The sequence below is a fragment of the Notolepis coatsorum genome, assembly GCF_963971535.1.
Source record: "Notolepis coatsorum genome assembly, chromosome: 2".
Classification (NCBI taxonomy): Eukaryota; Metazoa; Chordata; class Actinopteri; order Aulopiformes; family Paralepididae; genus Notolepis; species Notolepis coatsorum.
The window spans coordinates 3,608,109-3,623,645 of NC_140166.1; the positions used below are offsets into that span (position 1 = coordinate 3,608,109).

Genomic DNA, 15,537 nt, shown 5'->3' on the forward strand with positions numbered 1-15,537 from the left:
TTAAAAAGTGGCCTGACTGGGGCTATATTTTGCACTATATTTCCTGGCCTGAATGATTTCCCCAGTCCAGCCGTGGTTAAAAGCCTCCAATGCTTATTAGTGTGTGTGCGTTTGAACGTTTGCATGTTTCAACCATACATTTCCATTTATAATTTTTTTTTACCTCCTATAATAGTGGGGGTCGCGGCTCTCTGACACAGTTATTTGGGGGTCGCGGCCTGAAAAGTTTGGGAACCCCTGCTCTACATCACTGATGCTGTCAGCAAATCCTCAACCAGAATAGAGACTACAGTAGAACAATAATTCATTGTTCCTGTTAAATACTTAAAGCCCCATCCACGTTTGTATCAATATGGGGTTTATTCACACACATTCATAACTAGTTTGACCTGTCACTGGAAAATAAGATATTTGGAACTTTCTGAACCCATTTTAACCTGAAATATAAATCTGTTGTGTGTTTATAAACATTAATGCAGCAAAACGTCCTTGTATCAAAGGTTTAATGTTAGTCAGTCAATGTTTCCATTTCTATTTAAAATGGTTGGCAGTGGGGCCACCTATGTGTTTATGTTTGGATCACTATTGGGTCTTTTTAATGACTAATATGAATTTTCTTGAACTCAGTTCTAACGGATGTTAGACAAATATTGTATCTTGTAAACCAAAATCGATATTGTGGCTCATTATATGGGTTAATCTTACAAAATATGACCAGTTTTATGCAAATCTGTAAACGTACAGTATTTTATTCAGCCAATCTTGTGTTTTAGGAATTTGGAGAACGTTGGCAAAATAATACATTTAGATACCTATTATAATCATTTCTTCTGAATATTTGAGCTTCAAGAATCTAACCGAAAAACAATGATTTATTTTGCACCTAATCTCCCACATGGTCTTCTCAAACTGTTTTGCACACGTTAAATTTGTTATTTGACAGTTATTGCGAGTTATTGCATTTGAGTACGTTCTCCAGTTATGTCATTGGAGGACACTGACTACTTTAACTGTTTTGTTAATTAGACTTCAATGAAATGTAGATACAAATTAAAATTTCTGTTACAATTGTAACATTACCCTTTCACAATTGTACATAATTACAATTTCTGTACATACTGAAACAATGTTAGCCCACAAACCTGTGCTGTGTCATTGTCACATGCATATAATGTTAATCCAAACAAACTAATGTGTGGCTAAAAAACACAATGGCAGAAATAATCCCACATTAAACCATAACATACATACAGATCAGTGTGTTTTGGTCTTTGTTCTTCTCCTTCCTCTGCAGCACAAGAGCCAGCATATGGCCAAAGTAGAGAAAAGGAAGAGAGCCACAGAAGCCAATAGAACCAGCAACACATCCAGACAGTAGTAGGAGAACCAGGGCATCTTATAGGCTTCTGTACGCAGGTGAGCTGCACCTTGGTGGCGCATCACATACTCCAACCAGAATATGGCATTGTCCATGGGCGTCATTGGCTGGTCCTTGTACAGACGGGAAAGTCTTTGTATGTTCTGCAGGTAGCTGTCTTGGTGGAGCACCTCTTGTAGACCCTGCTCAAAACTGTGCCTGTTAACATTGGCTAGCTCTATGATCTTCGCGGCACCTCTCACCTGCAGACGTAGAAGGTTGTCAAACTGGTCAAAGAACACGGGTATACCGAGCACTGGGACACCGTGGTAAATGGCCTCCTGGACACCGTTGGTTCCTCCATGAGCTACAAATGCTTTGACCTGGGGGTGACCCAGGAGATCCTTCTGGGGCATCCAGTCCACGATCATGGTGTTGTTGCCTAACGTAGCAGGACGTTGGCCGATGTGCCTCCAGATCACCTGATCACGAAGGTATAGTAACAAGATACGATTTTAGTATTGTTCAATTGAAAATTCTAGTATCAATTACTTTGTTCATTCCTTTGGTAGTATGACAGATTGAAATATATTGAATTGTATGTAGAGTTTGCTACCATTTTCTAGAGTTGCATACGTCAACCTTATCGACATGTTATCAAACCATTTATTTGATGAAAACATTCAATATCCTTACCTTCTGGGGCATCTTGGAAAAGACACTGGCGATATCCTCTGTGATGTCATTGGGTAAAGCAGTGACCAAGGTACCCAGACTCATGATGACCACTCCATGCTCCCCAGCACTCCGGACAAACTCTTCCAGCTCAGGTGGAAGTGGCTGGGCCGGCTTGCACTGGAACCCTCCCATATAGACCACGTTTGGCATGGTGGGCCGGGGGAAGTCGAACACAAAGTCAGACCTAAACAGCCAAATGTCTGTTTCCTGGAGAAGGGAGACGATGTCACATCCTCCCTCAAAATACTTGTCACATATGGCATCGTAACTCGGACCGACCATGAACCTCTGCTGGAAGAGTATGATGCTGTAGAAAAGCACGTTCTGGACCCTTTGGATGAAGGTCATCTCGTCTGTGAACCCAGATCCTGGCACAGGGATGTAGGAGAGGGGCGAGGGGGCGATGACAAAGTGACCCTCTCCACTGGTGACCCAGCGGACGTTGAGCACAATGGGTAGGTTTAGATACTTGGCAAGTACGACCCCACCTCCCACAGCCGGGTCGGTAAGCATCAGGTCGTACTGGGAGTCCGCGAGACTCTTCATCAAATGTTCATCATCGAGCATTTGAGCAAGCATCTCGCAGGTCAGGAAATGGGCTTCGGAGATCATAGAAAGGAACTCCCTGGTGAGTTTGAAGAACGTAAGTGCCGAAGCCCCTTCTCTCTGTGCCTGAGGATAAATTAATACATTAATTTGTTTATAAACGAGTGAGTAGTGAGTGAATGACCATTTAGAACAGGACAGTAAAGGCAATATATCATGGACCGATAGACATGAGATGAATAAATAATCTCTAATCATTTATTATTTGACCCAAAAATGTATTGATGTATCTTCTCCAGTGAATCAAGTTCTAACGACATGTCATACCTTTATGTGTTTCTGTATGTAGGCGTCGAAAAAGCTGTCAAAACCAGTTTCCTGTTGGATGGTGATGGAGGTGTAGAGCGGAGACTCCTCTTTAATGTACGAGCTGGTGGAGGCCCTTATCACAGTGACACTGTGCCCCCTGGCGTGGAGCTCTTCGACCAGGACCTTCATGTTGAGCCAGTGGCTGCCGTCCACAGGGAGCAGCAGGACCTTCCCTCCGTCACAGGGCGGTACGAGCAGCACGGACATGAGACTCACACTGAGGAATGAGCATGTTCCCCAGGCGCTACGTGTTGGCATGGTTGCTAAAATGAGGGAGAGAATTCTTTTTGTATCTATTATCTTCCTTCAATACAAATCTAACAATAAGTAACTTCATATAAAAGAAAGTTAATTTCCTTTATTAAAAATGGGAAATCTGCATTTTACTAGGGATGCTCGATATTGGCTTTTTTACCTATACCGATATTGTCCAACTCTTAATTTCCGATACTGATATATGCAGGGTTCCCCCCCCCCCCCCCCCCAAAAATGTAATAATTTCAGGTAATTAATATTACATATCTCTTGTTGTGGAATTAACACAACATTATGCATACTTTTGACAATAAATAAAACCAGAATTTGTTCTTACTTGCTTGCCTGGGTAAATAAAGGTTATAGAAATGTAAAAAAAGAAAATAATTTTTTTCTTTTTTGAAGACCGATACCGATATTTTCCGATATCACATTTTAATGCCGATATCGGCCGATAATATCGGTAGGCCGATAATATCGGACATCCCTACATTTTACCCATCCTAACTGTTTAGGAGCAGTGGGCTCCTAAACTGCACTGCCCGGGGTAATGCCGGTACCTTGGTCAAGGGCAATGGCAGGAAACCTAACACACAGTCTTTTGGTGTGGGAGGAAACGGAAGTACCCAGAGGAAACTCACGCAAACACATACAGTACACTGTACATTTAGATTGAATACACAGTACATTTAGATTGAATAAAAGGAATGTAGGCTAATGTATATCATTTTGGTTGGCAACTAAAGGGTGTGCCAAACTGTGTAGAAATGTGATATAGTCGAGTAAAATAGATTCATATCTTATCAATTACACTCTTATGTGTCAAATCCCTTTCTCTATGATTAGTAGGAAAATGATTGTTGAAGCAGTTTTCCTATCTGTTGGATTATGGATATGGGTTATAGAAATTGTGCTTCCTCTACACTTAAACCTCTAAACATAGTTTATCATTCTGCCCTCAGATTTATTACTGGTGATAGATATGGTACTCACCATTGCATCTTATATTATAAAGTGAGGCGCAATAAACATTGGTATCTATTTATCTTTATGGCTGGGAAGTTACCACCTTATATTGCAATGATGAATAACTCACGGACATGACTGGGTTATGCTTAAGGTTCCCTGAGCACAGTCTGAACTTGGAAAGTCAGCCTTTTGTTTTGATGCCCCAGCTTCTTGGAATGATTTTCAACACACTAAAAAACAATTCTCTATTAATATGGACAATTTAAAACCATGATCATAAACCTCCCTGCATCAATATGTAACTGCTTAGAGAATATATAACAACACATTTAGAATTCCCTTACCTGTAATGTCAGTCCTGGTAGTATCACTACTCTGCAGGTCTAGTCCACTGGAGTAATTACTTGCATATTTGAGTTCAAACTCCATCGCAAGTCCCAACACAAGTAAATGAGTTACATGGGGTAGCGTGGGTCATGCAAGGCCATGGCACAGTGACCTACTGTAGCAACATGTGACTGACCGGCAAGTCACATTCTATATTTACTATTCTGTATTTACATTTAACTACTGTATAACCTATAGCACACAGTGTCATATTGTCTCTCCAAGTATTTATTTAGTACATTTTGTTTTCCATATACATATACATCATTTATATATACGATCAGCTGTGTCTCTGTTGTGCACAGTTGTGAACTCTGCTTACATCATAACAACCTGCGGCCTATTTCTCAAGGATATTAGGGTGGATTTTGTGAAAATAAGGAGGCGTCATGCCTAGGAAGTATTACATAACAATGTAAGAACAATTGTTGTGTTGTTTTTATTACAGCTCCATAAAATGATGTAGCTGAAAATTAGCAATGTCTTGTCTTATAGGGACTGCCACCTTATCATTTGATTTGCTTTATACAACGGCATGCAAATTTCTCGATTCTGATTGGCTGAAACAGTCAACTTACACGTGGGTATTTGTCATAACCCAACGCTCTTGGTCCCAGGACCCTCCCACAACCGCATTACTATCACTCCGCCATGCGAGTTTTTAAGAAGTGAAAGCAAGATGGCGGACAAGCCGGACAGTAACATTACGAAAGGATATGGTGATAGGGTCATAAAGACTAAATGAAAAACTATTCTGTCACGGCGAATTCTTAAACAATGTTGGATGATGTAATTGATGGGTCATGAGTCATTGTGGAACAAAATAAAAACGCGCGAATTGATTGATTGATTAATTGCAAATTATTTAAAAAAAAATTTAACCTACTTTCTATAGAAGCAGCTGGGAGGTGCGCTGTTTTAAGTGGGCGTGGACTATTGAATTGATTGATTTATTGATTTCTAATTTTATTACTGTCCGCCTTGTTTCCAACTGGTTAAGTTTAGGCACTCTTTCGAAGTTGCTCTCTTTCAAACTTGGTTAAGGTTAGGGTTTGTCTTTAGAGCAGGGCGATAGACCACCAGCCCTGATTCCAAACTCTAACCTTAACCAACGCGACTTCGAAAGAGTGCCTAAACTTAACCAGTTGGAAACAGCTAATTTTATTACTGTCCGCCTTGTTTCCAACTGGTTAAATTATAAAATTATAAATTCCCTATATAAATTATAGGGAAAAGAGATTTTTTTTTCCTATAGGGCAAATAAAATCTTTTTTTTGTTGTTTTACCTACTTTCTATAGAAGCATCTAAGAATGAAGTTCTATAGAAAGTAGGTTAAAAAAGAAAAGAAAAGTTGGATGTGTTAGTTTGTTGGATGTCTAGTTGAAAGACAGTTGGATGTCTTAGTTTGTTGGATGTCTAGTTGAAAGACAGTTGGATGTCTTAGTTTGTTGGATGCCTAGTTGAAAGACAGTTGGATGTCTTAGTTTGTTGGATGTCTTAGTTGAGAGACAGTTGGATGTCTTAGTTTGTTGGATGTCTTACTGAGAACAGTTGGATGCACTTCCGAGCTGCTTCCACATGGAGGCAACTTCTCAACTTTTTCTGGCGGATGGTTTTTTCAATAAATCTTCAATTAATGTGTGTTTATTGTATAGCAATAAGGTTGGATGAATGCGCCAGTTGTATAAAAGCCATTACACCACGTGCAGTCGTGGGTTGTGAGAATTAGACCATGCCTAGGGGGGTCTAACGACCACCCCTAGGCATGGTCTAATTCTCACAACCCACTCCTGCGAGTGATGTAATGCTTTAGTAATTAACACAGCACAAATATTCAACGTCCCCGGTGTCATCACTGTCATTGGGGACACCACCCCTGTCCTCCACGACCTCCATTGGCTTCCGATCAAATACAGGATACAATTTAAAATACTTCTCATCACATTTAAAGCCCTCAACAACCTTGCCCCTCCATACCTGTCCGACCTCCTCCACCGTCACATGCCCACCCGTCGCCTTAGGTCTGTTGATGCCAACCTCCTGACACCTCCCACGACCAGGCTCCGGACCTGGGGCGACAGGGCCTTCGCTGCTGCTGCCCCCTCCCTCTGGAATGCCCTCCTCAGCCATATCCGTAATGCAAACACTCTGACATCTTTTAAATCAGCCCTCAAAACCCATCTTTTCAATCTTGCTTTTGACCTCTAATTCTGTCTGTTTTATTTTATTTTGTCATTATTATATATATTTTTTTGTTCTGTTTTTGTTTTGCCATAGTTTTGTTTCTTCTACCCATGTAAAGCGTCTTTGAGCATCTGGAAAAGCGCTATATAAAATAGATGTATTATTATTATTATTATTATTATTATTATTATTATTATTATTATTATTATTATTATTATTATTATTATTATTATTATTATTATTATTATTATTATTATTATTATTATTATTATTATTATTATTATTATTATTATTATTATTATTATTATTATTATTATATCAGCAGATAAACAGCAGACAAGGTGACACACTTTGTTCTACCTGTTAACACATCCTGCGCCAAAACTGTCGTACAACGTGTTTCAAGGTCATGCTAATTCTGCCATTCCACGGCGTACAACATTATTGAGATCATATTTAATTTTTTCGCCATGGTATTCAGAATGCCCTCATGGAACCTGGTCTGATGCAGTGGGAGCCTGCACAACTCTGCAATGCTTCAATACTGCCGCCTGGTGGATGATCGGCGAGTTACAACCGGAAATGGATCTCTTGTGATCTCGGTGCACCGGGCAAATGCGTCCGGCACTCACATATTGTTGCGGGACTCTAGACACACATCGTGTATATGGATCGCTGCCATAACTCAATCGATATGATTTGGGCGTTTATTATGATTATACAAACCGGAAATGGATCTAGGCGATCACGTCAAATAATTTTTAATATAACGTGTATCGGCAACAAACGGCAGTTGATAATCTATATATGCGTTTATGCCTATAACTCACGTTCTAGGAATTACTGCAGAAAACGATAAAAACATATTTATATTCTAGACGGTATTTTCGTATGAATCTATGAATGAAAAAGTATAACGTTCCTACATCCTGAACGATAGATAATCAATGTTGAATGGGCCATAGTAATGTCAATTTAGCAATACAATTTAAAAAGTTATAGCCCTACAAAGAAGGTGAACATCTCCATAGGCTTAGACTGGTGGCAGTGATCATACATTGATGGATAGAAGCGTGGCAGTTAATGTGTTAATAAGGAGAAACAGTGCCTGCTCCAAAGGGAAGCATGAGGTGCTATGGCTCCCCCTAGGAGGCCAAAGCACACCGCACACCCAATGTCTGGAGTTGCTTTAGAGACACATACATCTATACATATACTGTACCAGGGATATGTGTCTTACCACATGTTCATTATAACTTTTTTATATTGTCAATTTTAACAAGTTGACCATGATCTGTGTCCACAGAGGGAGCTGGGCGAGTGACAGGAGAAAGTCCAACAGGGAGTCCAGGAGAGAGAGAAGGAACTTAAGGAGCTCAAACAGGCCAGAGACTCTCAATGTGAGCACTGACCTGAACATGGAAACTAATACATGTATATAGAGTTAAAACATGAATATTATAGCTGGGACATGGTAAGAATAACACATAATTCTCACACCTTGTTGCCCATATGCACATGTCCAGAGTTAATTATATTGATTTGTTATATTGTTTACACTGCTTTTTTACCACCTGTACCTCCCCTCTCCCCTCCTCCATGCTGCTATGAATTAATTTCCCCATGGGGATCAATAAAGGAATATCTTATCTCTTATCTTATAATAGCTGATGGTAATATTAGCCAGAATACTGAGGCATGTATACACCCCCCCCCCCCCCCTCACTATATTAGTATGTAAACAGACTTAGTGAGGTACAAGCATCAGTACCTGTAGTGTGTTAGCGTGTCCTCCCAGCTCTCTGCCCAGGCAGCAGTGGAGGCCAGTGAGAACATCTTTACTGAGTTGATCTGCTCCATTGAGAGGAGGAGCTCGAGGTGAAGCAGCTGATCAGAGACCAGCAGAGGGCAGCAGTGAGTTTGGCTGAAGGAGCTAGCTGAGGTGAAGCTGATAACAAACTATCATTACACCTGGGTAAAACAGAGTCCATTCTCTTTGGATCAAATAACAAACTCAACTCAAGACCAACGGCGTCTCTGTTACAGTGGGTGACAATATTGTCACAAGGAAAGATGAAATTACCTACCTGGGTTCCATCCTAGAGGCAAATCTTTCCTGTGACAAAATGGCAACCAATGTATGGGTACAATACAGTAGGCTACGGCTGTTAACACTATCAGTGCCGGCCTTGTTTACCTTTTTACCCCGTTGAATGCCATCATCCACTTCAATGTTAGCGTTAAAAACGCATAATCTATGTTTTAAGTTATGGCTATGTGTCTAATCTGCCCGTCGCTTATCAATGACTTGTTTGCAGTCAACATTGTCGAAACTGATTGTTTTTTAATCGGTTCATATCCTTTTTATAGCATTTCGAAAAGATATCGTTCTCTCGGAAATTTTCTGAAAATGTAAAGATTCCCCCATAAACAGCATTTATTGGAATATTCTCGAATACACTAGACACATTATCATTTGTCGGCCTATTTATGAATCGTTTTCAAATAAACGCTAGATTATCGATAGTATATGTGTACTTATGCACGCTATAGAGGCGGGCTGAAAAATCTATTATCCATTTCCTCAAGATCACACACACACACACATACACACACACGGCACATACTGATATCTCAGTGAATACAGCTCAGATTATCCCAAGACTGGTAACATAGACTCCTTACCTTAGATCAGATGTTCTCCAAAAATATTATTCCAATTCCTGATCGCCATTCCAAATATGCGTTTATTGATTGATTATTGGCTGCTGTAAATATATATTCCAGGCTGCTTTCCAACTCGCGATCAGATCCCTGTTCATCAGACGGCTCGCCAGCACAATGGAGCCAGTAGTACTCCACCTCTACAGATCCAGCAGTGTAATCGACTGACCTGCAGTTACACAGGGATAGACGATAGGGGGCTCCTAGAGGGTCTGCTGTACCCAGGGGCGTAGCTGGGGGGGGGGGGGGGGGTAGCTTAGGATGATTCCAAGGGCCCAGCACTGGGGGGGGGGGGGCCCAAAAAAAAAAACTAGACTACTAGACATCACTCAGGTGTATTATTGATGCTCTCATTGATACTATGTTTCTTTCTGAAGTGTGTGTGTGTGTGTGTGTGTGTGTGTGTGTGTGAGATATATAGAGAGAGAGGGGGGGCTTTGGTAGACTATTGCATTGGTCCATTCATTGAAGATGAACGCAATGCGACATCCTTTACTAGGCTCACCCACCAACAGTGCAGGTGCTGAACTGCTGATCCGAATGTATAGGTGAAAACCATATTATGCGTTTTCATCAATAAAAAAATGGCCAAAAAAATTTCCGCTTACGCGCGCTCGCATTCACTGGGGGCCTACAAATACATTCTTTCATGGGGCCCAGAATCTGGAGCTACACCCCTGGCTGTACCGACGGGAGACTCGGTTGATGAAATATGAATTCAGATCGCTAATAAAAAAATCAAACGACAATACACGTCGTCGGCACTCAACGGGGGGTCTGATAAGACGAGAATACACGTCGTCGGCATTCATGTTAAGAGGATGCAGACCAGAAAAAGTATTTCGTCTTGTTTACATCAGAGTCCCCCATTTTCAATTAATCAAGACATTTATGACATACATGACGATGACATACAGATACAGATGCAGCACTGAAAAATCGAACCTCTGCTGCTCCTCTGCTGCTGTTCCACCACTCCACGGGCAAAACTGATTTTGTGACTCCTATTGTTCTGGACCGGGCCAGATTTCACACCTCCACTGCCTCCCACTGGGGAGACTTTTTCATCTTAAATGTTTATTCGTCCCAAACGCTCCAGCTCCATCTGATTCCTTAGCTTTTTTCACTGTTTACTTATCATGCATTGTAACACTAATATATGGGCAGTACCCCAAGTCAGACTGCCCATATAAAAATGATCTTGGGGGTAGCCCCTGGGGTAGCACTTAAGTAAAGTACCCTCCCTTTGTTCACTTTGAGAGCCAGCCACCAGCCCCCGAAATATAACACCTGAGTGCTAGTTCTACAGTGGCAGAGGAGCAGCAGAACTGCAGCAAAAGTGGTTTGAATTTTCAGTGCTGCATCTGTATACAGTACTGTTTCATCAAGACATTTATGACATACAAGACATACAAATATACAGTACTGTTTTAAGAGAAAGAGATCATAAAAAAAGATATATACATTCGACGGGGAAGAAACTGTACATTGTAGGTGGGTGGGTGGGTGGGTGGAGGTTTGGACATTTACTGCGGCCAGTTTCTAATTGCAGCCACCCGTAGGTGCTCTTTGAGACCAGTTTTGAAGGAGGGTAGGGATTCACATTATTTTACGGACGTTCCACATTGTTGTGGCATAATTGCGAAACGTGTTTAGTCCCTTGTTTGAGCCGAATCTGAGGGCGCTTTCACATATAGTTTTGGTGGACTCTGTGCGGTGGTGAAGTTGAAACATTGTTGCATTCGTCATTTGGTTCGTCTGCATTCACATTGCAATTTGTCAAGCGCACCAAACTTTCTGAACAATGTCACGCGGTCGAAAAGGACGCTCGTCTATTGGACACAATGGAGAGTGGAAATCCCTCCCCTTCAGGAAGTGAAATCCGCGAAAACACAAACAGCCGCAAGAAGCGTGATAGTAGTAGATGTAGTATCTTAATAGAAGAGACCGTGGTAGTGCTCAGTTGTGCTTTATTCACAGTTGGTATTCATACAGGTAAAGTGTGAAACCCGCAGCCAGTCCCTCTGGCTGCTGCCTTATTCTGACACAGAGCGCTCCGAGGCGCCTCTGGTTCACGTAACAGTAACCAATGATAAGCAAGACATGTGACACCTTAACATCAGGGGAGTTGTAGTCCTACACTACACTACACTCCTCCCCTACCCTGATTCCTGAGATTACAGATCTAATCTGTCTGGGGGTTTTGCATTTCGTTTTGGTCTACTACTTCCCCTGACCTGAGGACCATCAGGCCCTAGTATTACTCGCTCTTCCGTTTCAGGCTGTGGTAACTTAGTTGACACCATTTGATTCACATGTCTTTTACATACTTTGTTCTGAACCTCAACCATGTATGTAACCGGGCCTAATGGCCTCACAATCCTCCCATGAACCCACTTTTCTCCTTCCCCTCCCCCATAGTTTTTCACCAACACCCGCTGGTGAGGTTGAAATGATCGGACCCTCTTCTGCGGTCCCTCCGGGCTCCGCTGTGTGCTCTGTTGTCCCGTCTCTGCACCGCTGGGCTGTATCAGCGACAGTCTCGTTCTCAGTTTCCGTCCCAAGAACAGTTCTGCCGGTGTTTTACCCGTCACACAATGGGGGGTGCTCCTGTAACAAAACAAAAGGTCTTGAATAGAGTGCTGCGTTGTGATACTCTGACTCTTTGCTTTTTCCAGCGCCTTTTTCAGATTCTGCACCAGGCGCTCTGCAGCCCCATTAGAGGCAGGGTGGTACGGCGGCGACCGTGTGTGTTTCACCCCATTGTTCCTGAGAAAGTCCTGAAATGTCCGTGACTGAAATGGGGGGCCATTGTCTGACACCAGTTCCTCTGGCAGTCCATAGTTTGCGAAGAACCCCCTCAGAACCTCCACTGTTTTCTCCGCTGTCGTTGTCATCATCAATGACACTTCCGGCCACTTAACTGTCTGTTAACACCATGAACTTATGTTTGCCTTTGTCTGCAAAATCCACGTGGACCCTCTGCCACGGTCTCACTGCCCCAGTCCATGCATGCACCGGAGCCGTCGGTGGTGTGTTCCTAGTCAGTTGACAAGGGTTACATGTGGCCACCAGGTTTTCAATGTCTCTGTCCAGGTTTGGCCACCAAAAATGGCTACGTGCTCTGGTCTTCATTCTCACTATACCCAGGTGATCGTCATGTAACGCGTTTAACATTTGTGACCTCAGTACGGGAGGAATGACCACTCTAAAACCCCACATCACACAATCACTCTCTACAGACAGTTCTGTACATCTCACCCAGTATGGTTTTAGTTCCTCCTCCGTGACATGCTTAGGCCACCCTTTCTGTGTGAAATCTTTCACTGTTCTCATTACTGCATCACTCTTGGTGTGCTCTGCAATCTCTCTAGCAGAGATAGGGATCTCATCTAAGAACGAGACTCTGAAGTCCGGGCTACACTCTTGTGCCTCTGCCTGCATCGGTAACCTAGATAATGCATCCGCATTCCCATGTGTCAGGGCGGCCTTATACTGAATATCGTACTGGTAGGCTGCTAGAATTAGGGCCCATCTCTGCAGTCTTGCTGCTGCTAATGTGGGAACACCTGTCTTTGGTCCTAAGATCTTGACCAGTGGCTGATGGTCTGTACAGAGGGTACATTTTCGACCATACAAATATTCATGGAACTTTTTTACTCCAAAAATTATACTGAGGGCCTCCTTCTCTATTTGCGCATAATTTACCTCTGCCTTGGACAGGGTCCGTGAGGCATATGCTATTGGCTGCTCACTGCCATCTGGTAGCTTGTGTGATATCACCGCCCCTATCCCGTATGGGGAAGCATCACAGGCCATTATCACTGGTAACTGGGGGTCAAAATGCGCTAGCACTGGTGCTGCTGTCAGCATCTTCTTGGTTCTCTCAAAAGCCTCTTGACGCTGCTTTGACCAGACCCATTCCTGTCCTTTCTGTAGTAGTTCTGTCATAGGTTTTATCTGTGTAGATAAAGAAGGCATGAATTTCCCATAGTAGGTTAACAAAGACAGAAACGCCCTCAACTCTGTGGTGTTTTTGGGCACCGGGGCCTTTTCAATGGCCTCCGTTTTCTCCTGAAGGGGGTGTAACCCCTGCGCATCTATGCGATGGCCCAAATAGCACACACTGTCCTGAAAGAAAGCACACTTTCCCTTGTTTACTCTCAGCCCATATTGATCCAACCTCTGCAGTACCCTTTCTAGATTTTTCATATGACTGTCTGTGTCATTGCCTGTCACCAATATGTCGTCTAGAAAACAGACTACCCCATCTAACCCTTGCAGCACTTGATCCATTGTTCGTTGAAATATGGCTGGAGCGCTGGCTACCCCATAAGGCAAGCGATTGTATCTGTACAACCCTTTTGGTGTGTTGATTGTTAAGTATTTCTTGCTCTCCTCTTCTAATTCCATCTGCTGATATGCCTGTGTCAAATCTAGCTTTGTAAAATGTTTCCCTCCTGCTAACTTGGCAAATAGGTCTTGTGTTCTGGGAAGAGGATACTGATCTACATCCAGAAATGGATTTACTGTTTCTTTGTAGTCCCCACATATGCGAACTGTGTTGTCTCTCTTTGGAATATTCACTATGGGTGCTGCCCACTCACTGTGTGGCACTGGAGAAATAACCCCTTGCTTCTCCAAGTCATCTAGCTGTTTGTTTACAGCTTCCCTCAAAGCATAAGGAACAGACCTGGCTTTGCAAAACCTAGGTTTTGCATGTGGGGACACATACATTTTAGCCTTAACCCCTGTCACTTTACCCAAACCATTGCCAAATACCTGCATATATGTCTGACACAGGGACTCCACCGGATCCCCTATCCTGTTGACCTTAGACCAGTCTAGGTTTAATGGTCTTATCCAATTACGACCCATGAGTGCAGGACCCCGCCCCCTGGCTACCACTAAGGGTAACTGCAACTTCTGTTCCCCACTCTCAACTGTGACCATTATCTTCCCCATTAGCTCCAATGGCTCATCTGTGTACGTTTTCAACTTAGTCATACATGGAAGTAATGTTACATTTTTGAACTTGGCATGGTACATATTCTCTGATATGACTGACAACGCGGCACCTGTATCCACCTCCATACATATTTTCTGATCATTACATTTCACAAACACATTGTATGGTTTCTCATACTCACAATCCATATTAGGTCGGACTGTATACAGTCCCATTTGAGTCTGTTCCTCTGAACCGGACCCGTACTCTGCCTGTTCATGTTCAGTCTCTGAGATCATGTTGACTCCTCCTCCTCGCCCGCCTCTGTGCTGGGCCGCGCGCGTTGCTCTCCCTCGCTGATCTTGTCCATTGAATTGGCCCCTCTTCCTGCAAGCCCTCTCCAGATGCCCCGTCGTCTTGCAAAACCGACACTGGAAATCCTTGTAGCGACAATTTCCCGCCGAATGCCCTCTCCCGTTGCAGCGGTTACATTCCGACGCATTGCCGCTCTTCTGCTCTGTTCCTGCTCTCGGTGGTCGCTGTCCTCCCGTAGCGTCTTCACGTTGTCTTCCCGTCATCTCCACTCTGTCGGTTCTGAACTGCGGCTCTGGGACAAACCTTTTCATGCTGACCACGGTGCATTCATAGTTGTTGGTGATCTCCAGCGTCTTGGTCCACGCTAAAACCCCATCACAAGCTGCATTCAGCAGCTTACTGCGCAGATCGTTACTTGTGATACCGCAGATAAACTGGTCACGAAGCTGCTCTTCCATTGATGTTCCAAACGCACACCAAGAAGCCAATCCTTTCAATGCCGCCACATATTCCGTGAGCGATTCACCAGAGAGCTGTTTGCGATTTCTGAACGTATACCTCTCTGCTAGCACATTCTTCTTTGGTGAAAAATAGGCTCTCACTGCCGTTAACAAGTCCTTCAAGTCCACGTCGCCTGGCCTGTCCGGCGCCACCAAATCCTTGAGCAATGTAAACGTTTTAGCTCCTACCACGGAGAGAAACACAGCCCTTTGCCGGCCTGCCGCGATGTTGTTTGCGATGAAA

The 15,537-nt window shown here is 43.1% G+C and overlaps 1 protein-coding gene across 1 annotated transcript; it reads right to left on the reverse strand.

Moving 5' to 3' along the window:
* Positions 1–1,254: 1,254 nt before the first annotated feature.
* On the reverse strand, positions 1,255–15,251 carry LOC311248904 (UDP-glucuronosyltransferase 1A5-like; the record flags this gene model as incomplete). The annotated part of the gene is made up of 4 exons (XM_084338133.1): positions 1,255–1,839; positions 2,054–2,767; positions 2,969–3,227; positions 14,746–15,251. The coding sequence occupies 4 exons, from the start codon at positions 15,249–15,251 to the stop codon at positions 1,255–1,257; spliced, it is 2,064 nt and encodes a 687-aa protein (XP_084194259.1).
* Positions 15,252–15,537: the final 286 nt, after the last annotated feature.